At 41.4% G+C, this 27,752-nt stretch overlaps 1 protein-coding gene across 1 annotated transcript in view; it reads left to right on the forward strand.

Moving 5' to 3' along the window:
* Positions 1 to 27,694, forward strand: part of LOC100136382 (thyrotropin receptor) — a 34,234-nt gene extending 6,540 nt beyond the window's left edge. Inside the window, exons 2-12 of the mRNA XM_014145015.3 lie at positions 3,623 to 3,694; positions 8,030 to 8,104; positions 10,301 to 10,375; positions 10,764 to 10,838; positions 15,402 to 15,479; positions 15,974 to 16,042; positions 17,640 to 17,717; positions 19,873 to 20,061; positions 24,719 to 25,061; positions 25,185 to 25,766; positions 25,958 to 27,694. Of these exons, the coding sequence (XP_014000490.1) occupies positions 3,623 to 3,694; positions 8,030 to 8,104; positions 10,301 to 10,375; positions 10,764 to 10,838; positions 15,402 to 15,479; positions 15,974 to 16,042; positions 17,640 to 17,717; positions 19,873 to 20,061; positions 24,719 to 25,061; positions 25,185 to 25,766; positions 25,958 to 26,587 (2,266 nt within the window). The 3' untranslated portion in view covers positions 26,588 to 27,694. The remainder of the gene's footprint in view (positions 1 to 3,622; positions 3,695 to 8,029; positions 8,105 to 10,300; positions 10,376 to 10,763; positions 10,839 to 15,401; positions 15,480 to 15,973; positions 16,043 to 17,639; positions 17,718 to 19,872; positions 20,062 to 24,718; positions 25,062 to 25,184; positions 25,767 to 25,957) is intronic.
* The last annotated feature ends 58 nt before the right edge of the window (positions 27,695 to 27,752 follow it).

Consider the following 27,752-nt stretch of genomic DNA (forward strand, 5'->3'; position numbering starts at 1 on the left):
ATGTCTATTTTTATGAAATTCACTGAGGAGGATGTTCCTCCCGTTCCTCCTCTAAGGGGCCTCCACTGGCCTACACTTGGCACGATTAGTGAGTACAGTTTGTACACTGTTACGCTGTCACTTACTAAATCATTAAGGCCAATCATTAAGGCCATAAATAAGCCCAGTATTGCTCCATCATTCTACTTGAGAGAGAGAGATCTAGTAGTAAACAACCCCAGCCATGTTGTCAGCCCCTCTCTGTTCTGACAACATTATAAATTACGAGGGGTTTTCCTCTGTTGAATGACAAATTGAGGGAGTCATTTTCCCCTAAAGCCTGTAGGATGCTGATTGTCTGCCCTCTGTGGCCCTAGTGTAACACTGGGTTGATTTTATTATGGCGTGTGTGTAGTAGTAGTAGTAGTAGTAGTAGTAGTAGTAGTAGTAGGTATCCAGTGAAATGGCTCAACACATTGTGATGGGAGTCTGCTCTGTGTATCTCTGTTTGTTTGACTTTGTCAAAGAGCTGCCGTGCTCTACGCTACCACTGACCAACCCCCTGACTAGCCGCCAGCTCTCGGCACTGAATTAGTCCATTGTTTCACCAAATTGTTCTGGCGTGCCAACCTCCCCGCCCCCTTGTCCCACCGTCCTCGTCTCGATACAATCTTTCCAAATTGGTAAAGATTGGTGTGAAAATAGTAAATGGGAGTAGAGAAGGGTAAAGAAAAAGTTAGATCAATGTCACACATGCTTAGCAGAGAAGTGCAGGTGTTCCGAGCAGACGCTTAGGCACATTGAAGTAGGTCTATGGAGTATACGGCTCCATTACCATCTGAGTCAGAAGTCTAAAGAGGATCTCCATTTTCGTTGGCTGAAATTATTTTTGGGGAAATGGTCTACTGAGCGAACGATTTATCCTAGTGAAGAGCATTTAAGTAGTGTTTCTTCTCCAGGCTTGACATTCAACTGATACTAGGGGCTCGATTTAATCCGTGGTGCTGAAGATCCACACTGTAGCACGATTGACATTTTTAAAGGTCCTTTCCGATTGAGCCGACATATGCAGCGTTTCCTATGAAGGCAGACATGGGAACATTGCCTTCAGATTTGTAGCGCACTATGGCGCTACAGGTTGAAACAAAACTTAGGTCCGATAGCTAGCTCAGCTACTGCCGCTGCGATTAACTACCGCAGCAACAACAACAAAATGTTTTTATGGAATGATATTCATAAACCACTAATAAACCACTTTTTAGTAATAAACCATTATAACCCAGTGTGTTTCCCCCCCAGCCACCAGGTCGTAGGTGTAAGCAGGGCCAGACGTTGTTTGGTTTGGCTGAGAGCTGACGGGTTAGGTCCAGGTCCACTCCTACATACTCAGACCCAACATTTTTGTTTTCCCCTCATGTTCCTATGACAGGGTTTACACCATACACTTCAAAGAACCCTTTCATCCAGCCCTGCATTGCATGGAGAGAGAATCTAGTAACCAGAAACATACAGTCTATCTACCAATGTTGGTCTGGTGCCGACCCGTGTTAGCCGAGGCCGACTTCGCTGTAAGTTAAGGATCTTGTTTGATTCTATAACAAATGTGTAATACCGACAATTCTGAAATCAAAGCGATCGACAGGCTTTGGAGTGATCCCGAGCTTGTACCCTCACTTGCCCCCGTTCTTCGTCTCCAATCCATGTCTCTCTCTCTCTTTTCACTGTTGGGTCTACTTTTTAACTCCAAGATTAATCCATGTCTTCAGCACTCTTGCATTATGGTCTGCTTGATCAATTTCAATTGTTGTCTTCTCTGCTGCACGCCCAGTTTACAGGATACAAAGTGTATGATGAGTGTTTTCAGGGCATGCCTATAGATCCTGCAGACTGACTGAACAAGCACAAGGACAGGGTTGGGGTTAATTCCACAAATTCAATTCCCTCTCCCTGTAAATTCCATTTAATTCAATTCAAATTCCAGGTCAGTCTTTAAATTCAGAGATAATTCAATTGCTCTCAATTCCAATGTTAGGTAAATTCCAATGATTAATTTCCCAATTCAATATTATCCCCAACAATTCCACAAATTTGAATTAAATTCTTTCAGGATGATCATGTCACTGTTCAGACATTCTAGCTATACTTGAAACATAGAAATACAATTTAAAATGGTTTAAAACAAATCTTGCAGTACATTTTGATACTAAGTGTATACCAGATGGGGATACATTTTTAGGATGGGAAATTATAATACACACCATAATATATACGCAAACAAACACTTACACACATACTGTATAAACACACTCGCCTTGTCTGTACTCATGTTATAGCCAACTCTTGACTTTTGTATGTATTCATTATCTTTAACTGGTGACATGTTTGAAGTTTGCATGTTTCAGTAATAAATAAAATGGTTAAATAATTGTACATTTTTGCTTGATTTCTTTTGTAATTTTTACTCATTCTGTTTTGCTGCATAACACACTTACATTATTTGTCTACCCATATGATGTGGATCACTGTCAGGTTATTAGATGTATATGGTTCAGTAACAACAGAACACCGTGGTTGTAATAACACTTTAAACAGGTAGTTTGTAAATGTGTAGAATGTGTATTGTTTTGGGTCCACACTGGTAAGAATAACCCAACACAATGTTGAAACACAGAACACTTCCCACCACTAGATCACATAACTAGACGTAAGCTGGACGTGATCTGAACGCTGCCAACAATGTAGTAGAAGAAAGTGAAAGCTGCAACAGGGACTCTAACCAGGGCTCATCTGTGGCAAAGTGAGCTCTAACGGCCATTGCCCAGAAAGCCTAGTATTCCTCTGGGCAGAGGCAGTAGCCCTACAATGCTGGCATATGTCTTGTTGCAATAGCCTACTCTAAGTGATTGACACGAACGTAATAAACATGAAATGGCCTAGGAAGTGCCATAAGTGTAAGCCGCCAACATTATTCATTATTTTACATGAACCTGTTTAACTGCATTGATATGGCTTAATTGACCATTGTCCAGACTCGTTATATTTGCACATAGCATGCAGTTGCACCAGGGGAATTTAAACCAAACAGATTTTTTTTTGCTGTTTACCCATGTTTATTGATTAACTAATTTCCCATCATGAAAATGTATCCCCAATCAAAAACCTCCATCAATAACACAAAAAAAAGACAAATACTGTTTTTTTACTCCAATATGGCAACCCTCATAAAATACGACATGGCACCAGTATCTCAAAGTATTAAGTGAAAATAAGCATAGAACACAGCATTGGCATTCATTTCAGTGTCAACCTGGTTGATTAACAACAACAAAGGCAGTGTAGAACACCATTGCCCAAAATGCATTGCACCAATAACTTTGAAAAGATTGTTCTGAAGTTTGCCCACACAAAATGTATTTTCCTATGAATAAGGTTGCACAAATATTTGTGTCTTTTCCTATGAGTTAAGTCGCACCAAAACACGTGTGTTTTCACACGAATTAAGCAACACAAAAATGAACAAAATCTGCTGAAATACTTTTTGTACGTATTTGCACGATTTGAGTGTAAGATTGTGTTAGATCTGTCAATTTTACATGGATCTGTAAACTTTACGTTGATCAGTACTCCTCTATGTCTCTTCCAGATGGCTTCTGGAGACGCGTCTGACATCAGTGCCAGGAGATGTCTTCTCCAACCTGGTCAACATCTCAAGGATGTGAGTGAATCACCATCAGCACAATCACACAGTCTCTTTTCACCATTATTCCCTTCCTTGTCCCTCTCTATCTCTCTGATCATCATCACAAATTCTCAGCTCGTTAAGCCACAAAGCTATATTTCAATTCTTAATATCCCGACTCCACATCATCCACCTGTCTATTATCCTCCCTCTGATCCAAAAAATTGGGATCAGAGATCCAAGCCTTTTCCAAGCCTCGTCTCGCTCTCTGCTTCCTCTCTCTCTCTCTTTCTCCCCTCACTCTCTCTCTCTCTTCCCCCCCCCCAAATATCTCTCTCTCTCTCTGTCCTCTCCTCCCCTCGTGCAGATGATCTGTTCTCTGTTTAGTATCACCGCTGTCTGCTAATCACAGTTGGAAGAGCTAATGCGTTCCTAGAATAGGAACGTCAGCATTCCCACCGCAAGGGCCCAGGCATCGGCAAGGTATTCCGGTGGAGTCGCTGTACGGATTGGTGCCTCGTTCAGGGAACGGGTTAGATGATGTGGTAAAATATAAACCCAGTAGTAGAAGGTGGAAAAGGGTATCACCAAGCCAAAATGTTGAAAGCAATGCGAAAATTTGAAATTGAGTTCTTTTTAGACAACTTCTCTGAAAATATACACGAGCTAGGCCTTGATCCCAGCCTGAGGCCGGTGGCTGTGTCCAAGTCCTACATGAGGAAAGAAGAGCAAAAGGAGATGTTTTCCCCAGCCTCATCCAGCACACCTCTATATCGCCCAACAGAATAGCAGGTTAGCGGTTTTTGTCATCAATCTTGTTCTGGGGGTAGCTCTGCAGAGTGGTCGCTAGCTGGCACAGCCAGAAAGTCATCAAATCTGATTTTAAACCTAACCTTAACCACACTGCTAACCCTAATGCCTAACCTTAAATGAAGATCAAAAAGTTTTAAATATATATATATATATATATATATATATTAATCATACATTTTTACTACATAGACAATTTTGACCTTGCAGCTGCCCAGTTCTGCCTCCGGGACAAGACCCATGACAATAAGCTTCAACCTGCCACAGAATACTGGAATAGAGACTCTTTTTAACCTATAGTCTAGACAGTTTAGACTGGAAGTACTTGTTTAACCCCCTTAATTTAGCAGCATGTAAATAGTATTTATTAGCAATCAGGAGCAATTCTAGTCTAGTGCACTGCACTTTAAATACTAACCCTGCTTTCTCACGATGAAGAGACTCATTCCATTTCTGATATAGATTCATAATCTCAGTCTGTTTTATATGCCATTAGACTACACACTAACTACACAGTTATTCAGTAATAACAAATGAAAGCAGTGGTACTGATGACTGGGTAATGGATATGTAGGGTGCATACATACCTGTTAAATTACCCATGGATTTCGAGGCATTGGTTAGAGGTGGGTGGTTAAGACTATAGGACTGAGGCTAAAACTTGGCTTTGGATTGAGGATCATTAGTCTAGTAGCTTTACTTCTCTTAGTGGTTCAGGTACACGCCCCTCCGTATTTATTTGGACAGTGAAGCTAACATATTTTTACATTGGGCTCTATACTCCAGCATTTTGAATGTTTCAATTGAGGCTTACAGTACAGAATCTCACCTTTTTATTTGAGGGTATTTTCATATGTATCTTTTTTAGCGTCGTCGTCGTCGTCCGTCCCCCCCCCCCCCCCCCCATTTTGAAGATTTTTGGACAAAAGAATTTGGAGAAATTCACTTATAGTGTAGTAAAAAGTTTAGTATTTGGTCCCATTATCCTTAGCACGCAATGACTACATCAAACTTGTGACTCTACACACTTGGTGGATGCATTTGCAGATTGTTTTGGTTGTGTTTCAGATTGTTTTGCCCAATTAGGAACTGAATGGTGAATAATCTTGTGTCATCTTGGAGTAACTTTTATTGTAAATAAGAAAATAATGTTTCTGAACACTTTACAGTAATGTGGATGCTACCATGATTATGGATAATCATGAATGAATCGCAACAAGAGCAAAGATCATACCCCCACAAAAATGCTAGCCTCTCCTTTTACTGGTAATGGTGAGATGTTAGAATTTGATTTGGCAATATGATGTTTGTTCCTCTGTAAATTTCTCACTCATCATTATTCACAATTCATTCATGATTATCCATAATCATGGTAACATCCACATTAATGTAGAAGTGTTCAGAAACATTATTTTCTTATTTACAATAGAAGTTACTCCAAGATGACACTAGATTATTCACCATTCAGTTCCTATTGGGCACAACGTAATCCAAAGCACAAACAAAACAAACTGCAAATGCATCCATCAAGTTTGTAGAGTCACAAGCTTGATGTACAGTGCCTTCGGAGAGTATTCAGATCCCTTGCCTTTTTCCACATTTTGTTACGTTACAGCCTTATTCTTAAATAGATTAAATTATATTTTTTCTTCATCAATCTACTCTCAATACCCCATAATGACAAAGTGAAAACAGTTTACTTTTTAAATGTGTACATTTTATTTAAAAAAATAAAAACAGAAATACCTTATTTACATAAGTATTCAGACTCTTTGCTATGAGACGTGAAATTGAGCTCAGGTCCATCCTGTTTCCATTGATCATCCTTGAGATGTTTTTACAACTTGATTAGAGTCTACCTGTGGGAAATTCAGTTGATTGGACATGATTTGGAAAGGCACACACCTGTCTATATAAGGTCCCACAGTTGACAGTGCATGTCAGAGCAAAAACCAAGCCATGAAGTTGAAGGAATTGTCCGTAGAGATCCGAGACAGGATTGTGTCGAGGCACAGATCTGGGGAAGGGTACCAAAACATTTCTGCAGCTTTGAAGGTCCCCAAGAACACAGTGACCTCCATCATTCTTAAATGGAAGAAGTTTGTAATTACCAATACTCTTCCTAGAGCTGGCCACCTGCCCAAACTGAACAGGGAGGTGACCAAGAACCCGATGGTCACTCTGACAGAGCTCCAGAGTTCCTCTGTGGAGATGGGAGAACCTTCCAGAAGGACAACCATCTCTGCAGAACTCCACCAATCAAGCCTTTATGGTACAGTAGAGTGGCCAGACGGAAGCCACTCCTCAGTGAAAGGCACATGATATCACGCTTGGAGTTTGCCAAAAGGCACCTAAAGGACTCTCAGACCATGAGAAACAAGATTCTCTGGTCTGATTAAACCAAGATTGAACACTTTGGTCTGAATTCCAAGCGTCAGATCTGGAGGAAACCTGTCACCGTCCCTACAGTGAAGCATGGTGGTGGCAGCATCATGCTGTGGGGATGTTTTTCAGCGGCAGGCACAGGGAGACTAGTCAGGATCGAGGGAAAGATGAATGGAGCAAGGTACAGGGAGAACCTTGATGAAAACCTGCTCCAGAGCACTCAAGACCTTAGACTGGGGCAAAGGTTCACCTTCCAACAGGGCAACGACCCTAAGCACACAGCTAAGACAATGCAGGAGTGGCTTTGGGACAAGTCTCTGAATGTCCTTGAGTGGCCCAGCCAGAGCCTGGACTTGAACTCGATCAAACATCTCTGGAGAGACCTGAAAACAGCTGTGCAGTGACGCTCCCTATCCAACCTTACAGAGCTTGAGTGGATCTGCAGAGAAGAATGGCAGAAACTCCCCAAATACAGGTGTGATAAGCTTGTAGCGTCATACCCAAGAAGACTTGAGGCCTGAGTAAATTGTCTGAATACTTATTTAAATGTGATATTTACGGGGGGGTTGTATATAAATTTGCTAAAATTGATGGGGTATTGTCTGTAGATTGATGAGAGAAAAAAATATGTAATCCATTTTATAATAAGGCATAACAAAACAAACATAACAAAATGTGGAAAAGGTCAAGGGGTCTGAATACTTTCCGAATGCACTGTAGTTGTTGCGTGCTAGGAATATGCACATAAGTGAATTTATCCAAATACTTATGAAAAAAACATCTTCAAAAGGGGGGACAAGATGCATAAAGTGATTTCATTTCTAAACAGTACAACCGATATGTATGAAAATAGCCACAATTGAAAGGTGACATTCTGTACTGTCGCCTCATTTGATCTCAAATCCAAAATGCCGGAGTATACAAAGTTGATCTTCACTGTCCAAATAAATACGGAAAGGAGTGTAGATGACAGTAAATCACATGTTGTATAATAATTGGTATGTTTGCGCAATACCTTTTAATTGTATTTGATCAAATGTTACACAGTAAAACCATATGTGTAAGGAATGTGGAGGAAAGAGTGTAAAATTGAACTTTAATTGTATTAAAAATACCCTATGTCTTTCTGTATGTTGAAAATCCCTATATCAAAGTATGATTGTTTGTTCCTTTCAGATACATATCAGTGGACGTAACACTGGCAGGACTTAAGAGGCATTCCTTCTACAATCTAAAGAAAATCACCCACATGTGAGTAGAGGATATGTACACTCCCCTCCATATGTATTTGAACAGTGAAGATAAAAAATAATTTGTCTCTATACTCCAGCATTTTAGATTTGAGCTAGAATGTTTCATATGAGGCGACAGTACATAATGTCACCTTTTAATTTGACGGTATTTTCATACAAATCTGTTTTAATGTTTAGAAACAAAAGCACTTTATAGATCTATTCCCCCCATTTGAAGAAGTCATGAAAATACCCTCAAATAAAAGGTGACATTCTGTACTGTCTCCTCATATGAAACATTTGATCTCAAATCCAAAATGCTGGAACTTCACAAAATGTTTTGCTTCACTGTCCAAATACATAGGAGTGTTTTTTTCTAATAATGACTCTTATTAAACACATTATGGTCAAGAAGTTAGACGAATTTGCCTTATTTTCAGGATCGTAAATAGTGTTCTCCCCTTCCATGCCGCAAACCATTGCGAGCGCCAGCATATGCATACACGATCAACAGATATTCTAGAACTGTTACCCAACAGCGTTTCCATAACAGTTACGGTTGACGACAACATTTCATAACATCTGAAGAGCGTGGCTTTGCCGTCCCATGTTACTCTGGGGCAGCACTTTAGCGAAGTGCCTTCTGACATAATGACGTTGGAGAGAATAATTGATACGTAGAGTATCTGTCTCCTGTCCATCATCGCTAGGTCTGGGTCTAAACAGACAGACGTAACAGCGTGCAACTGGAGATGTTAGGAGAGAGGGAAAGCCAACAGTCAATGTGGTTTTCCTACCCATGCCTGAGCTGCTGTAGAGGCGTCTCATAAACAGCAAGTTGGTTCGCGTGATGGCCTTAGTCGTCTCTATATCTGCGTCTGATGTATGTTCTTTCTAAGGTCTGACCTCTAAGTTGCATGGGATGAGATCATTTATTTGCTTTGCGTTAAGACTAATCAAGCTGCTTCATCACAATAGTACAGAACACTGACTTTTCCCTTATCTCGTATTCCATTGATGTCCATCAGCACAGTCCCCACTGTGACAGGCTCTATATTTGGCCAATCCCTGTCCTGGCTCACGCTCTGTGATAAGCTCAAAGTGTAGAGACCAAGAGAGTTTCTCCTACACTAAGAAGAGTTCATAGCCCATTATTTCTATTGGATCACCGGGGTCTGTTCAGACCTGATTGGTCCAGTGGTTGTGCCACATCACATAATAATGGCATCGCTCTCCTGTTTCCTCCATGGGTCAGACACAAAGGCCGGACCAAGAGGAGGTGGAGGGTGGCAAGGGCGGTTCGGGGAGCCAAGGAGCTGAGGTCTGAGAGGGAGGGATGTAGAAGGTGGAGAGTGGGATGGGGTAGAAGGGTGGAGGGTAGCAGTTCACTGCACACAGACACACCAACTCAGGGACTGAGAGGCAGGGATGGAGGGGGGTGGAGGTAGGACGAGGTGGGGTGGAGGTTGGAAGGTAGCTGTTCACTGCACACAAACACACACAGTGGCTCAGACTCTCAGTGGTCAGAACATGTTGGCTAGGGTGCTGATTGCGGTTACCTAGGTGTGTGAAGGAGAGCTAGGTTCACACATTCCCCAGCTTTCATCCACACCACATGGGTTAGACAAGCAAAGAGGAGAGCCCCCTTGGCCCTCTCTATGGCCGATGGGTGCACCAGAGTCAACACACTAATGAAACGTTAATTGAACCTTGACTTCCAGAGTTGGATGTATGTGGAGACTTTGGAGATTTTCCTCCTGGTCTTTCCGATAGACAGACATGCACCTTGCCCTCTTCTGTCAGCACTCAGTGTGTGTGTGGGGGGGGGGGGGGGGGGGGGGATCTTAGGGTGTGTGAATGTAAGTAAACGTTTCACTGTTAGTCTACACCTGTTGTTTTACGAAGCATGTGACGAATAAGATTTGATTTGATGTGTGTGTGTGTGTGTGTGTGTGTGTGTGTGTCAGTGAACCTAAAGCACGGACTTGACTTTTAGAGAACATGAAAGGAAACTGTAAAGGACTAGTGGGGATGAATACAACCCTATATACTCCACAACATGTCCTGTATATTCAGTGACACAGGAATGTCAACCGACTAAGCAAAGCAAAGAATGTATGAGCACTTAATCCTAGGATACACAGAAGTACATGTCAAACTGGAAATCATCATGTTTACTGTACTTTTTACGGTGTATTTGTGTTTTCCATTTCAGAGAGATCCGGAACGCAAAGAGTCTGTCATACATCGACCCAGAAGCATTTAAGAACCTTCCAAACCTGAAATACCTGTGAGCTCATTTAGAAATCATACGTGTATTATAAGCGTCTTTTTTCAAAATCAAAACCATCTTGGCTTTGAAAACGCTAATGTAAGTGAAAAACTGACAACCTTACTTTAACACAAGATACAATAGATGAGACTTGTCTTCAAATATTTGGCTTTGGCTGTAATTGAGCAATTATATCCAATCTATTCAACTTAAAAAGGTTCCTATTGTATATGCCAGTACTGGCACTGTCATGTTATATTTTATACTCTGTGGTAGCTTGATTGGTGAGGGAGTCTGCTTGGTCACTGCCAGCTATCTTTCCATCTCTCTCTTGGTTTTGATTGGGATAGTCTGCTTGGTCATCGCCTGCCAGCTATCTAACCATCTCTCTCTTGGTTCCTTCTAGGGGTATTTTCAATACTGGCCTCACCATCTTTCCTGATCTCACCAACATCCACTCAGATGATATGAACTTTATACTGTAAGCAAACTACAATAATAATACACACTACCTTTGTTAGCACTATACTCTTACAAGTAGGTACTGTCTCACAAGTATTACAACCATAACATTACATATTTCAGTAATAATTACATACATTCCAGTATTCCATTCAATACCTCACTCATTTGTCATATTAAATGTGGAAAATAATGGCATTTTTATCCGTAAGTCGATTGAGGTTTAAATCTCTTTTATGAGACTGACATCACACACACTCCTCTACATATGTATTTGGACAGTGAAGCTAAAACTTTTAATTAAGCTCTATACTCTGTACAAAATAGCATTTGAGGCGACAGTACAGAATGTCACCTTTTTATTTGATGGTAATTTCATACATATCGGTTTTATCAATTAGAAATGAAGGCACTTTATGTATCTACAGTCATGGCCAAAAGTTTTGAGAATGACACAAATATTAATTTTCACAAAGTCTGCTGCCTCAGTGTCTAGATATTTTTGTCAGATGTTACTATGGAATACTGAAGTATAATTACAAGCATTTCATAAGTGTCAAAGGCTTTTATTGACAATTACATAAAGTTGATGCAAAGAGTCAATATTTGCAGTGTTGACCCTTCTTTTTCAAGACTTCTGCAATCCGCCCTGGCATGCTGTCAATTAACTTCTGGGCCACATCCTGACTGATGGCAGCCCATTCTTGCATAATCAATGCTTGGAGTTTGTCAGAATTTGTGGGTTTTTGTTTGTCCACCCGCCTCTTGAGGATTGACCACAAGTTCTCAATGGGATTAAGGTCTGGGGAGTTTCCTGGCCATGGACCCAAAATATCGATGCTTTGTTCCCCGAGCCACTTAGTTATCACTTTTGCATAATGGCAAGGTGCTCCATCATGCTGGAAAAGGCATTGTTTGTCACCAAACTGTTCCTGGATGGTTGGGAGAAGTTGCTCTCGGAGGATGTGTTGGTACCATTCTTTATTCATGACTGTGTTCTTAGGCAAAATTGTGAGTGAGCCCACTCCCTTGGCTGAGAAGCAACCCCACACATGAATGGTCTCAGGATGCTTTACTGTTGGCATGACACAGGACTGATGGTAGCGCTCACCTTGTCTTCTCCGGACAAGCTTTTTTCCGGATGCCCCAAACAATCGGAAATGGGATTCATCAGAGAAAATGACTTTACGCCAGTCCTCAGCAGTTCAATCCCTGCACCTTTTGCAGAATATCAGTCTGTCCCTGATGTTTTTCCTGGAGAGAAGTGGCTTCTTTGTTGCCCTTCTTGACACCAGACCATCCTCCAAAAGTCTTTGCCTCACTGTGCGTGCAGATGCACTCACACCTGCCTGCTGCCATTCCTGAGCAAGCTCTGTACTGGTGGTGCCCCGATCCCGCAGCTGAATCAACTTTAGGAGACGGTCCTGGCGCTTGCTGGACTTTCTTGGGCGCCCTGAAGCCTTCTTCACAACAATTGAACCGCTCTCTTTGAAGTTCTTGATGATCCAATAAATGGTTGATTTAGGTGCAATCTTACTGGCAGCAATATCCTTGCCTGTGAAGCCCTTTTTGTGCAAAGCAATGATGACAGCACGTGTTTCCTTGCAGGTAACCGTGGTAGACAGAGGAAGAACAATGATTCCAAGCACCACCCTCCTTTTGAAGCTTCCAGTCTGTTATTCGAACTCAATCAGCATGACAGTGTTCTGCAGCCTTGTCCTCGTCAACACTCACACCTGTGTTAATGAGAGAATCACTGACATGATGTCAGCTGGTCCTTTTGTGGCAGGGCTGAAATGCAGTGGAAATGTTTTTTTGGGGATTCAGTTCATTTGCATGGCAAAGAGGGACTTTGCAATTAATTGCAATTCACCTGATCACTCTTCATAACATTCTGGAGTATATGCAAATTGCCATCATACAAACTGAGGCAGCAGACTTTGTGAAAAATAATATTTGTGTCATTCTCAAAACTTTTGGCCACGACTGTAGTCCTCCGATTTGAAGGTGTTATAAGTATTTGGACAAATACACTTATAGTGTATACATTTTTTTCAAAAGTTTGTGACTCTACAAACTTGTTGGATGCATTTGCAGTTTGTTTTGGTTGTGTTTCAGATTATGTTGTGCCCAATAGAAATGAATGGTAAATATTGTATTGTGTCGTTTTGGAGTCACATTGTGGGTAAATAAGAATATAATATGTTTCTGAACACATATGTATCATGAGTGAATTGTGAATAATGATGAGCGAATAAGTTACAGTGGCATAAATATCATACCCCACCCCAAAAAATGGGGGCATGATCAGTTAAATAAAAATTGCATCTTTAACTTAATCACTCATCATTATTCACGATTCATTCATGATTATCCATAGTCATGGTAGCATCCACATTAATGTAGAAGTATTTAGAAATATTATATTCTTATTTACAATAAAAGTGATTCCGAAATAAAACAATACATTATTTACCATTCATTTCTATTGGGCACAACCTAATCCGAAACACATGCATCCAACAAGTTTGTAGAGTCACAAGCTTGATGTAGTCGTTGCGTGCTAAGAATATGGGATCATATACTAAACTTTTGACTAAATATAATAAACTAGAAGTGAATTTGTCCAAATACTCATGACACCTTCAAATGGGGAACTAGATACATAGTGGTTTCATTTCAAAATGGTAAAACAGATAAGTATAAAAATACCCTCAAATAAAAGGTGAAAATATGTACTGTCACCTCATATAAAACGTTTGACCTCAAATCCAAAATTCTGGGGTATAGAGCCAAATTAAGGAATGTAGCTATACTGTCAAAACACATACGTAGGGGAGTGTAGAAGCATCATCCTGTCCTCTCTAAAGGGCTGTCTTATTTATAGTAAGGATTTTCCAATCCATTATGTCTCGCCTGTCGTCTAATGCCAGTGGTTACTATAGTGCTAGGAGATGTACTTAGCTATTTTCCATTCTGTGGCATTCCATTCCTTTTTTCTACTCTCCGACGAGGTTTTCTATACACTACCGGTCAAAAGTTTTAGAACACGTACTCATTCTAGGGTTTTTCTTTATTTTTTACTATTTTCTACATTGTAGAATAATAGTGAAGACATCAGAACTATGAAATAGCACATATGGAATCCTGTAGTAACCAAAAAATTGTTACCCAAATCAAAATATATTTGAAATTCTTCAAATAGCCGCCCTTTCCTTGATGACAGCTTTGCACACTCTTGGCATTCTCTCAACCAGCTTTATGAGGTAGTCACCTGGAATGCATTTCAATTAACATGTGTGCCTTCTTAAAAGTTAATTTGTGGAATTTCTTTCCTTTTTAATGCATTTGAGCCAATCAGTTGTGTTGTGACAAGGTGTGGGGGTATACAGAAGATAGCCCTATTTCGTAAAAGACCAAGTCCATATTATGGCGAGAACAGCTCAAATAAGCAAAGAGAAACGACAGTCCATCATTACTTTAAGACATGGTCAGCCAATATTCAACATTTCTTTGAAAGTTTCTTCAAGTGCAGTCGCAAAAAAACATCAATCGCTATGATGAAACTGGCTCTCATGAGGACCGCCACAGGAATGGAAGACGCAGCGTTCCCTCTGCTGCAGAGGATAACTTCATTGGAGTTACCAGTCTCAGAAATTGCAGCCCAAATAAATGCTTCACAGAGTTCAAGTAAAAGACACATCCCAACATCGACTGTTCAGAGGAGACTGTGTGAATCAGGCCTTCATGGTCGAATTGCTGCAAAGAAAACATAACCAAAGGACACCAATAATAAGAAGTGCCTTGCTTTGGCCAAGAAACACAAGCAATGGACATTAGACCGGTGGAAATTTATCCTTTGGTCTGGAGTCCAAATGTTGGTTACAACCGCCGTGTCTATGTGAGATGCAATGATCTCCACATGTGTATTTCCCACTGTAAAGCATGGAGGAGGAGGTGTTATGGTGTGGGGGTGCTTTGCTGGTGATACTGTCTGTGATTTACTTAGAATTGAAGGCATACTTAACCAGCATGGCTACCACAGCATTCTGCAGCAATTCGCCATCCAATCTAGTTTGGGCTTAGTGGGACTACCATTTATTTTTCAACAGGACAATGACCCAACACATCTCCAGGCTGTGTAAGGGCTATATTACCAAGAAGGAGAGTGATGAGTGCTGCATCAGATGACCTGGCCTCCACAATCCCCCAACCTCAACCAAATTGAGATGGTTTGGGATGAGTGGGAACGCAGAGTGAAGGAAAAGCAGCCAACAAAACAACAGAAAATAATTCCAGGTGAAGCTGGTTGAGAGAATGCAAAGAGTGTGCAAAGCTGTCAAGGCAAATGGTGGCTATTTGAAGAATCTCAAATAAAAAATATATTTGGATTTGTTTAACACTTTTTTGGTTACTACATGATTCCATATATGTTATTTAATAGTTTTGACATCTTCACTATTATTCTACAATGTAGAAAATAGTAAAAATAAAGAAAAACCCTTGTATGAGTAGGTGTTCTAAAACTTTTTACCGGAAGTGTATTTGCAACATCACCTAATTTCCTCTTGTATCTCCTCAGTGAAATAGCTGATCATCCCTACATATCTGAGGTCCCAGCAAACTCATTCCGCGGTATTACCAACCAAGTGCTGACAGTGTGAGTACACAGCCATAGCTCTACAGTTTCACTGGTGTCTTCACTGTGGACTACGGGCCATTACATTACCCTTGCTTGCAGTCTGAGAGTGCTGTGACCAGCACAGAGATGTTCTCACAAATGTCTGTCGGCGAGAAAACACCATTACATTAGATGCCAAAGCCATGGTCACATTGACAAACTGATTCAGGACACAACTAACCAATACATCGATCGAAGTGGTTAAATGTTGTTGGGGAGAACATAACGCAGTGAAATATGTTACAGAAAATGTTGTAGTGATTTTGGTCACTGAATTGCATACACAGGCAAATCCTCAGCACAAAAATATACATGTTATTCAACAGCTGGAATTGGCATTACTGATTAATAGGAGCTGTACAACCAGACAGATTCAAAGTTAGTCAGTGGGTTGGTGCATAAAATAACACACGTTTGACTTCACTAAATGTTAACTGTTATGAATGTTTTCTGATGTGTTTATTCTCTTACAGGATGTTGTACAGTAATGGTTTCACCGACATTCAACATCATGCTTTCAACGGGACCAAACTGGATGCTGTGTAAGTTATTTTGCTTATATCATTAACACAAAATAATAGAAAGGTATAGAATAGAAAATAACAGAATAGAATGGTATAGAATAGAATATAACAGAATAGAATGGTATAGAATAGAATATAACAGAATAGAATGGTATAGAATAGAAAATAACAGAATAGAATGGTATAGAATAGAAAGGAATAGAATGGTATAGAATAGAAAATAATAGAATAGAAAATGAAATACTGTATTAGTAGCCACATGCAGCGCTCTGCTTAACACTGCTGACCCAAAGTCATGCAGGACAAAGCACTGAAGCAGCAAGGATTCTTGTAATGTTGTATTGTTGATGACCTCTTGCTGTTGGAACCAATTACTGTATAAATGGATTGTAACAGTGCTTTGGACTGCCTTAGAGGAAGAGTATTCTCATAGAGAAGTACTGGAGGTACGGTTCTCTATGTTGTTACAGTTATGATATCTTTCACTCTGGCTTAACAATCAGTCATTTCAGACCCCTTCATTTCACCAAAATTAAGTTATTTAGTATTTTGACTGGATAAATTTTTTTTTTTTACATCTGGCATTAATATTTCCTTACTCAAAATTACACTATTACGCTACACAAGCAGTAGGATCACGGTTCCATCTGAACTGGTTCTCCCAGACGTGCTTAAAGAGAGGTTAACCCCAGCCTTGATTAGGAAGCCCTAGTTCTCCTGATTTTTGTAAGAAGACGATTTCAGGAAGTCTGCACCAAAGCACATGTATTTCCCCATAAGGGAACAAAAAGTCATATTTTTTTATCTAGATTTCATCTTACTGAAACTAACCTGGATGAATAAAGTTTAAAATTGAAATGTAAAAAAACAATCATTACTTTCTGTGTCACTACACTGTCCCGATGCACCCATCCTCCACTCCGACCCCAATATTGTATAAAGACATGTAAACATTACATTACTTACTTTTGTTACTGTTTTCCCTTTAACGCCAAACTTCACCCCCCGCCACCCTCCTTTTTGTCACCTCTCTCTAGCTTTCCCATCAGGATATGAAACATTAATATAGCTCTGACCCCCACCCCATCCCCCCACCCCTCCATTTAACCATTCACCCCCAGTAAAACCCTAGCTGGTCCTTGTGGAGTTGTAATTAGACCAATGGGCAGTCACTGTAGTCAGTCTTACCACACTGCTGTTTGGGTTGGCACGCACAGAGCGGGCTTAGAGAAAAAAGTGATCCGGGAGTGTGTGTATCGGTGTGTATGTGTGTTTTCTCAGAGCGAGAGCTGATCCCAGAGCTGTAACACCAAGACAAACACTCTCCCACACACGTTTTATTATCAAAATTAGATTTAGGGACTCTACAATATCTATTTTAAAGGTGCAGCGTGTTTCTGAAGTACCTTCTCCGATGGTGGGATGGCTGATTTAAAACAACACTCAGGATAAGACCTGAGTCGTCCGAAGTCAGTGTTACTCCAGGAAGCGGGGTACATAAACAGTAGAACGTGGTGTGATGAGGATAGTGAAAATATTGTAGCACGTCTCCGAGCTATCAGGATGATTACATTCTTTGTGTGTGTGTGTGTGTGTGTGTGTGTTTTCTCTCCAGGTACCTCCATAGGAACAAGCGTCTGACCAAGATGGATGAAAGAACGTTTGCTGGCACTGTTAGTGGCCCAATGCTTCTGTGCGTAATTATTCATCCTTTATTTAACCAGGAAAGTCATATAGAGATGAGCATCCTTTTTTTTTTCAAGTGAGCCCTGGACAAAAAAATTCCTCTCACTGCACTGCCCAACATGTTCAGTTCCTATTCTGAAGTTATAGTTGCTCAAACTACTTTGAAAGAATGGTACAAATGCATCCAATGTTCCTACGTTCGTCTTAAATGTCAGTTATTGGTCTTATTAAACAGAGAGATACAGTATGTTCCAATAATGTGATATTAATCAAGTGTGTTTTGCAATGATATGTGATTTATGAGTCGGGTTCGGAACTTTTATAGAAAAAGTTTATATTGGAGTCCAAAATTATCAGACGATTAAGTATCGAAAATATTAAAATAATTACTAGAAAACAATCATTTTTACAAAGTCAAATGGGTTCAAGTCATAACTTCCGTAATTCATTCATTGGCTAAGTTTCTTTCTCTTTGTACCTCTCTATTTTCCCATAAAAGTGGAGAATGAGTGAGAAACATGTCTGGGAGAAACACAGTTCAGAAATCATGAAAATAGCTTAACGACAGCTGGGATTTTGACTGGGAAATCAGACACAGATTGTGTGTGAGTGTTATAGAAACGTTTCAACTTTTCCTTCCCCTCTCTGTTTTGGGAGTCATAGTGGAATGAAATATCCCCTTCCCTTTCTGGGGAGTTTGATGCAGAAACCTTACCTCTGTTATCTGTTTTCTGAAGTAGTACTCCTAAAGCTGTAACCTCTTTAATACGTTTTTAATAAGTCAATCTGTTCCCCAGCCTTGTTCAGTACTTCAGAAATGCGGCCGTCCTTCCTACATTCCTTGAAGTAATCACTGACCTGAATTGGTTGGATTGGTGAAAGTAGTAAGGTTGTTAACTTGCTTATACCCATTCAATCACGTATCTCTATGCTAACCTCAAGGGGAAAAAGGAAGGAAGGATGCATATTTCTAAAGTATTCGAACATGTCTTAGTCCTGGCTGAGTGGTGAGGTCATCCACATGAGGTCATGGCCTAAACATCTCCCAATGACAAAATCAGACCGCCGGCAGGCCTTCAACACACACTATTATTATCCAGTGTTGCTCAATGTTCCCCCAGAGAGAGAGAACCAATGTGACAGAAAAATACTCAGCTGCCTCTGGAAAAGAAAGAAAGAAAGTGTGATTTAATTTTATGCATTGTTTGGCTTGTGTTTCTGTATATTATTATTATTATTATTATCTTATTAAATCATTTAGCAGATCATTTCACTGATACACTAGATGAGGAAACATCTTGTTAATGTTTTGTCCCCCGCTTGGCCCCTCGAAGGGGGAGTGTAGGTTACACTTTGCTGATAATACAATCACACAGGATGCTGAAGGAGAAATGGAATACCCAAATGGCACCCTATTCCCTGTATAGTGCACTACTTTTGACGAGGGCACCGGTCCAAAGTAGTGCACTATATAGGGAATAGGGTGCCATTTGGGATGCCGCCAAGGACTGGATGTGAGCTTGTACTGAGTTGTGACTTTACGTCCCAGTGAGGTTCAATCTTTGGCATGGCAACGTGGACAATAAAAAACAATGTTTAATTAGATAAAGACGATGGAAGAGTGGTGGATACTCTTTTGCGGGAACAAGATGTAGGCGTTGTATTTTGCGTTCCGTTTCGGAAAGATCGCAAGTCTAACAATTGGGGAATAAATAGGCATTTGACAAAAATGTGTATCCCAGAATGCGCAAAACGGGTAGCCGTGCATATCATAACAACTAGAAAGTGGGGAGGTGTTGCTGTCCTAAACAGTACAAAACCATATCTTCACTAGGCTTCATCTGTTGTTAGGCTTTAATGATAGTAATGTCTATGGCCCGTGCCATGGCCTATGATTCCAAATACCATTACAGCACTTCTACACACACGCACGTTCCCCAAGGTGACATATGTGACCCAAAGCTGTATGAACTCTGTATGACGCCTGTTTAACCTCCAGCTGTCTCCCGTATTCACTGTTCTGAACTCTGTAAGAACCCTCTATGAGCCCAGTATGACCTCCACTGTCTCCCGTATTCACTGTTCTGAACTCTGTAAGAACCCCCTATGAGCCCTGTATTACCTCCAGCTGTCACATGTATTCCCTGTGTTTCCTTTTCCAGTGACGTGTCCCTGACGGGGGTGTCATCCCTCCCCACAGCAGGCCTGGAATCTCTCAGGGAGCTGATGGCCCGCAACGCCTGGAACCTGAAGAAGCTCCCGCCAATCAAAACCTTCAAACACCTGGTTACCGCAGACCTCACCTACCCCTCCCTGTGCTGCGGCTTCAAGAACCTCAAGAAGAAGAGAGGGTGAGATTATGTTTTCATGTTTTTTTTATGTCAATCATTGTGAAGCCATTTCCATATTGCGTGGACAATGACGTTATTCTGGAGATGTGAAAAGGCTGTATCTTCTGTGTGTTGATGTTGAGTTGTTGTTGAGCTGTTGTATCACACGTTTATTTTTATTGTGTACTATAGATACAGTTGAAGTCGGAGGTTTACATACACTTAGGTTGGAGTCATTAAAACTCGTTTTTCAACCACTCTACAATTTTCTTGTTAACAAACTATAGTTTTGGCAAGTCGGTTAGGACATCTACTTTGTGCATGACACAAGTCATTTTTCCAACAATTGTTTACAGACAGATTATTTAACTTATAATTCACTGTATCACAATTCCAGTGCGTAAGACGTTTACATACACTATGTTGACTGTGCCTTTAAACAGCTTGGAAATTTCAAGAAAATGATGTCATGGCTTTAGAGGCTTCTGATAGGCTAATTGACATAATTTGAGTCAATTGGAGGTGTACCTGTGGATGTATTTCAAGGCCTACCTTCAAACGCAGTGCCTCTTTGCTTGACGTTTGAAAATCAAAAGAAATCAGCCAAGACCTCAGAAAAAAAATTGTAGACCTCCATAAGTCTGGTTCATCCTTGAGAGCAATTTCCAAACGCCTGAAGGTACCACGTTCATCTGAACAAACAATAGTACGCAAGTATAAACACCATATGACCACACAGCCGTCATACCGCTCAGGAAGGAGACACATTCTGTCTCCTAGAGATGAAATTACTTTGGTGCGAAAAGTGCAAATCAATCCCAGAACAACAGCAAAGGACCTTGTGAATATGCTGGAGGAAACGGGTACAAAAGTATCTATATCCACAGTAAAATGAGTCCTATATCGACATATCCTGAAACACCGCTCAGCAAGGAAGAAGGCACTGCTCCAAAACCGCCATAAAAAAAGCCAGACTGCGGTTTGCAACTGCACATGGGGACAAAGATCGTACTTTTTGGAGAAATGTCCTCTGGTATGATGAAACAAAAATAGAACTGTTTGGCCATAATGACCATCGTTATGTTTGGAGTAAAAGGGGAGGCTTGCAAGCCGAAGAATACCAGCATCATGGCAGCATCATGTTGTGGGGGTGCTTTGCTGCAGGAGGGACTGGTGCACTTGGCAAAATAGATGGCATCATGAGGGACGAAAATTGTGGATATTTTGAAGCAACATCTCAAGACATCAGTCAGGAAGTTAAAGCTTGGTCGCAAATGGATCTTCAGAATGGACAATGACCCCAAGCATACTTCCAAAGTTGTGGCAAAATGGCTTAAGGTTAACAAAGTCGAGGTATTGGAGTGGCCATCACAATGCACTGACCTCAATCCGATAGAAAATTTGTGGGCAGAACTGAAAAAGCGTGTGCGAGCAAGGAAGCCTACAAACCTGACTCAGTTACACCAGCTCTGTCAGGAGGAATGGGCCAAAATTCACCCAACTTTTTGTGGGAAGCTTGTGGAAGGCTTCCTGAAAGGTTTGACCCAAGTCCAACAATTTAAAGGCAATGCTACCAAATACTAATTGAGTGTATGTAAACTTCTGACCCACTGGGAATGTGATGAAAGAAATAAAAGCTGAAATAAATCATTCTCTCTACTATTATTCTGACATTTCACATTCTTAAAATAAAGTGGTGATCCAAACTGACCTAAGACAGGGAATTTTTACTAGGATTTAATGTCAGGAATTGTGAAAAACTGAGTTTAAATGTATTTGGCTAAGGTGTATGTAAACTTCCGACTTCAACTGTGTATGTATGTATAAGTATGTATAAAAAGGCTGCAACGTAACAAAATGTGGAAAAAGTCATATATATATATATATATATATTTATTTTTATTAATTTTTTTTCCACATTTTGTTACGTTGCAGCCTTTTTCTAATATGGATTAAATCGTTTTCCCCTTATCAATCTATACACAATACCCCATAATGACAAAGCAAAAACAGGTTTCAAAATGTTTAGGGAAATGGAAATATCACATTTACATAAGTATTCAGACCCTTTACTTTCTTGAAGCATCTTTGGCAGCGATTACAGCATCGAGTCTTGGATATGACACTACAAGCTTGGCACACCTGTATTTGGGGAGTTTCTGCCATTCTTCTCTACAGATCCTCTCAAGCTCTGTCAGGTTGGATGGGCAGTGTCACTGCACAGCTATTTTCAGGTTTCTCCAGAGATGTTCGATCGGGTTCAAGTCCGGGCTCTGGCTTGGCCTCTCAAGGACTTTGTCCTGAAGCCACTCCTGTGTTGTCTTGGCTGTGTGCTTAGGGTCGTTGTCCTGTTGGAAGGTGAACCTTCACCCCAGTCTGAGTTCCTGAACGCTGTGGAGCAGGTTTCCATCAAGAATTTCTCTGTACTTTGCTCCATTCATTTATCCATCTCCTGACTAGTCTCCCAGTCCCTGCCGCTGAAAAACATCCCCTCCCTGACCAAGGCCCTTCTCCCCCGATTGCTCAGTTTGGCCTGGTGGCCAGCTGTAGGAAGAGTCTTGGTGGTTCCAAACTTTTTCCATTTAAGAATGATAGAGGTCACTGTGTTCTTGGGGAGCTTCAATGCTGCAGAAATGTTTTGATACCCTTCCATAGAGCTGTGCCTCGACACAATCCTGTCTATGCACTCTACGGACAATTCCTTCGACCTCATGGCTTGGTTTTTGCTCTGACATGCATTGCAAATGCGGGACCTTATTCAGACAAGTGTGTCCTTTTCCAAATGTCCAATCATTTTAATTTACCACAGGTGAACTTCAATGAATTTGCACAAACATCTCAAGGATGATCGATGGAAACAGGATGCACCTGAGCTAAATTTCGAGTCTCATAGCAAAGGGTCTGTATACTTATTTAAATAAGGTATATCTGTTTTTTATTTTTTATACATTTGCAAAAACCTGTTTTCACTTCGTCATTATGGGGTATTGTGTGTAGATTGAAGAGGAAGTTTTATTTATTTAATACATTTTAAATAAGGCTGTACTGTAACATAACAAAATGTGGAAAAAGGGAAAGGGTCTGAATACTTACAGAATGAATGTATGTATGTATGTATGTATGTATGTATGTATGTATGTATGTATGTATGTATGTATGTATGTATGTATGTATGTATGTATGTATGTGTGTATATATATATATATATTTTATTTAACACAACAATACAATACACAGACAATACACATTTCCGCTCCACAGTAGGTGCTCTGGTCAGTATGTGCTCTGATCAGGTCAGTGAGTGCTCTGGTCAGGTCAGTGAGTGCTCTGGTCAGGTCAGTGAGTGCTCTGGTCTGGTCAGTGAGTGCTCTGGTCAGGTCAGTGAGTGCTCTGGTCTGGTCAGTGAGTGCTCTGGTCAGGTCAGTGAGTGGTCTGGTCAGTGAGTGCTCTGGTCAGTGAGTGCTCAGGTCAGGTCAGTGAGTGCTCTGGTCAGTATGTGCTCTGGTCAGTATGTGCTCTGGTCAGTGAGTGCTCTGGTCAGTATGTGCTCTGGTCAGTGGGTGCGCTCGACCCCACCAGCCCCGAGATGCCCCCGGCCAAAAATGATTTTCCAAGTGCTGGAAAAACCAAGCCCCACCCGACACCTGGACGGGCATGGAAGCAAGCGCACCCATAACTACCAGGATCAACACTAGCACCACTCACAGCATGAAACCAAACCGCAAAACATATAACAATCCCATCTTCACCCCTGATTGGAGGACCTCAAACATTTCTACTGTACATTTGTGTGTAGAATTATTCCAACACTCATCAATTCCACCGTTCAGACAGCCACAGATCAACCCATCTTTCCCAATAAATCATCATTCTACCATTTCCTCTCGCAATACATTCCTCCATTCTACCATGGTGTCTCACTAGGGACTTGAGCCATACCATCTGCAACGTTGCCCCAAAAATAAACATAAACAAGAGCACAATGATATTTCCCTTTGACTGACTGGTCCTTCCAACGTTTATTTATTTGTCTAGAAGTTTGTAAATAATTGCTGCTTGGCTCCGTTACAACTAGAGACCTGTGAACTCTTTCATTGATGGTTTTGTAAATGAAAATAAAATCATAGTGCATTACTAACCCTGGAAGTCTACTGTAGTGTGTATTACTCTGTATTGTGTACAGTTCCAGTATGATTAATGGCTGTTGAATAGCACAGCTGTAATTCCTCAGTGTGGATGTTGGCTGAGATTAAATCAACTCTGACGCGGTTACCTATAACCTTTTATTAGGCGGCTTTAATTACTGTCAGTCAACACTGTTATTGTAGGAAGACCAACGTCTAAACAAGACTAATGAGCCTCTCAAAACATGAATCAGTTTTTCTTCTTTAACTGGGTATGTAAATAATATGATAGCTGGACCCAGGAGTGTATAAAGAGGTATTTTGAAGTAAAGGACAAGCTGAATTATTTTGTATTTATTTGTTTGCACTCAACTTGAACTTATAGTCATTCGCAGTTTCATTTGTTCAACTTGCAATGTTCATTACAGACTCAAACGAATGATTTCACCTTCAGTTATTCTTAAAGCACAAACAGAAGCAGAAAGTGAAACTCAAAAGAAAAACTCATAGATCTGCAGTACACTTTCTACAATGAGTCTCTTTTGACATTGCAGATACCTGGAGTACATCATCTGCAACCTGACAGCTTTCTACGACCAGCATCAAAAGAGATCAGTAGGTCCCCTCAGAGTTCCATCGCTTCAAATAGACCCAGTCTCTGACACTGCAGCAGACCGGCGCCAGAAGAGATCCGTGGGTCCCCTCACAGTCCCATCCCTCCAAGAGGGTCCCATGGGGGATGCAGCTGACCAGCAGCCCAGCGAGGTGGGATTCAGAGATGGGGTGTTCAGAGACACCCAGGGAGATCCCCGGAGAGACTTCCAAAGCAGCCTCCACTACCACGCTTACTTCGGGGGCCAGCCGGATGATGACGTGGGCTTCGGGGAGACACTGAAGGTAAAGAGAGACTGGTCAGCAACCAGAGTGTCGCCAGTGCTGACGGGGGGGGTGGGGGAAATAACAAATCAAGGAAAGGAAAAGGATACATTTCAGTGTCTCTGTGATGATCTTATCTTACAGAACCCCCAGGAAGACACCAGCCAGGACTTCGACAGTCGCTACGACTACGTGGTCTGTGAGGAGGGCGAGGAGGTGACCTGCGCCCCTGCGCCGGACGAGTTCAACCCGTGCGAGGATATCATGGGCTTCAGCTTCCTGCGGGTGTCTGTGTGGTTCGTGTCCCTACTGGCTGTTGTAGGCAACATGGTGGCACTTCTAGTCCTCCTCACCTCTCACTACAAGCTCTCCGTCTCCCGCTTCCTCATGTGTCACCTGGCCTTCGCTGACCTCTGCATGGGGATATATCTCCTCCTCATCGCCTCTGTGGACCTTCACACCCGGGCAGAGTACTACAACCACGCCATCGACTGGCAGACAGGGCCGGGCTGCGGGTTAGCGGGGTTCTTTACCGTGTTTGCCAGCGAACTGTCGGTGTATACGCTGACGGTGATCACGCTAGAGAGATGGTATGCGATAACGTTTGCCATGAGGCTGGACAGGAAGTTGCGTCTGCCCCATGCAGCTGCTGTGATGCTGGCTGGATGGTTGTTCTGCCTCCTCCTAGCGATGCTCCCCCTAGTGGGGGTTAGTAGTTACCAGAAGGTCAGTATTTATCTATTTCTTAATATTAATTGATTGATTCAGTGATTGATTGTGTTACAAAACCAATTAGCCAGTCTATGGCAAGCCTAGGACCCCGTAGACCTGCAAGAGTAGCCATAGCAGTGGGCTGGCTAATCGGTTTTGTTATGATTGATTGATGGATTATTTATTTTCTATCTTTATTTAATTAGGTCAGTATCTGCCTACCCATGGACACCCAGTCCACCGTGGCCCAGGTGTACATTGTCTCAGTCCTTATCCTCAACATCCTGGCATTTCTGGTCATCTGTGCCTGTTACATCAAGATCTACTGCACTGTCCACAACCCGCACTACCGGTCCGGCTCCAAAGACACCAACATCGCCAAACGCATGGCCGTTCTTATCTTCACGGACTTCCTGTGTATGGCGCCCATCTCTTTCTACGCCATGTCGGCGGTTCTGGACCGGCCTCTCATCACTGTATCCAACTCTAAGATCCTGCTGGTGCTCTTCTACCCTCTTAACTCCTGTGCCAACCCCTTCCTGTACGCCATCTTCACCAAGGCCTTCAGGGGGGATGTCTTTATCCTGCTCAGTAAGGTGGGGCTGTGCCAGCGCCGGGCACAGCTCTTCAGAGGGCAGACGGTCAGTTCGAAGGGTAGCAGTGGGGTATGTCACCAGGGCCGAAGAGGTAAGAAGAGAGACAAAAACGAGAAGGGAACAGGAGGACCAGAGGAGGTACCCATCCACCTGCAGGATCGTTCTGGGTCTGGTCAAACCTACCTCCAACCCACCTCCCAGCAACCCAGTCCGGAGGAGAACCATAGCCTGGACACATGAACTCAAACCTAGCCTGGGGAGATCAAAGAGTACTGTGATGGTGCCAGTGATGGTTTGGTTGGAGGGAGGAGAGGAGCCACAGTGAAATCAAAACTGGAAGTGGATTGAACTGTTGAGATATTTTACAGCAAGCCAGTATTTTCTCTGAACCTTTTCGCACGTTTGACTGTTTTCATAATTTCTGCTGTGATTTTTGTTGTTGCAATTAATATACTGACTGTCAAGGAATATTACGTGTCAGTGAGATATGAGATATTCTGGTTGATTGCAGCAAAACTTCGTTAGGAAATGATCCTATTTCGGTCGTTGTTAATTCTAAAGATTTAATTGGGTGTTGAAACTGTTGCTAAATGTCAGCTGTACTGTATCTGAAAGCAAAGTTGATTTACACTTTTGTTTAAATTGTAGATGAACTGGAGCTGGTCCCCCCCCCAAAAAAAAAAATATCTCCCCGATCATTGTTTTATCACATTTAGCAAATAAATCTACCCTGTTTTCTTGTGAACATTAAATCCATGATTATTCATACATACCAGACAAAAAAAGGGACATGTTTTTGTACACTAACTGGGACTCTCAAACATATTCACTACTAAGAGCTAAATGAAGACATTGAGAGAGGTCTGCAAGATGATATTTGATTTCTCAAACGTCAGACCTATGAAATGAAGAGATTCCTTAGAGACTCCTGGATATTGTCCCTGGTACTGTATTACAGATCAGCCTGCAGGTCCAGGGTGATTAGAAACTAGACCTAACTTCAGACAGGGAAATACTGCATCCCTTAATGTTCCACAATGTGTATACTGTATAGAAATGAGAAGAGTAATCCATGTACAAAGACATAAAATGCAAAACTTTGTGACACTGCATCTTTTTAGTGTGCCTTTTAAAAATGTTAATTAACAAACCAGCTACATAAAGGAAGTGAGAAAATGTGTTAATCGTCACATGGCATCAATCTATAGAAGGAGCCATAATGTGAAAACCAGACATGAGTGTTTTTACCGAACCGTTCTCTTTGAAAAGTATCTAGAGCGAAAGTGATTTGGTTTTGCCCCAAATGTATATTACATTCCAGAGATGCATTAAACATTTGTCTACTTATTTTCCTTCTTCTCGTTGTCCTATTTAATGTTGCTACTGAACTGATCCAAATAAACAT

The sequence above is a fragment of the Salmo salar genome, chromosome 15 (genome assembly GCF_965601325.2).
Source record: "Salmo salar chromosome 15, fSalSal1, whole genome shotgun sequence".
Taxonomy (NCBI): domain Eukaryota; kingdom Metazoa; phylum Chordata; class Actinopteri; order Salmoniformes; family Salmonidae; genus Salmo; species Salmo salar.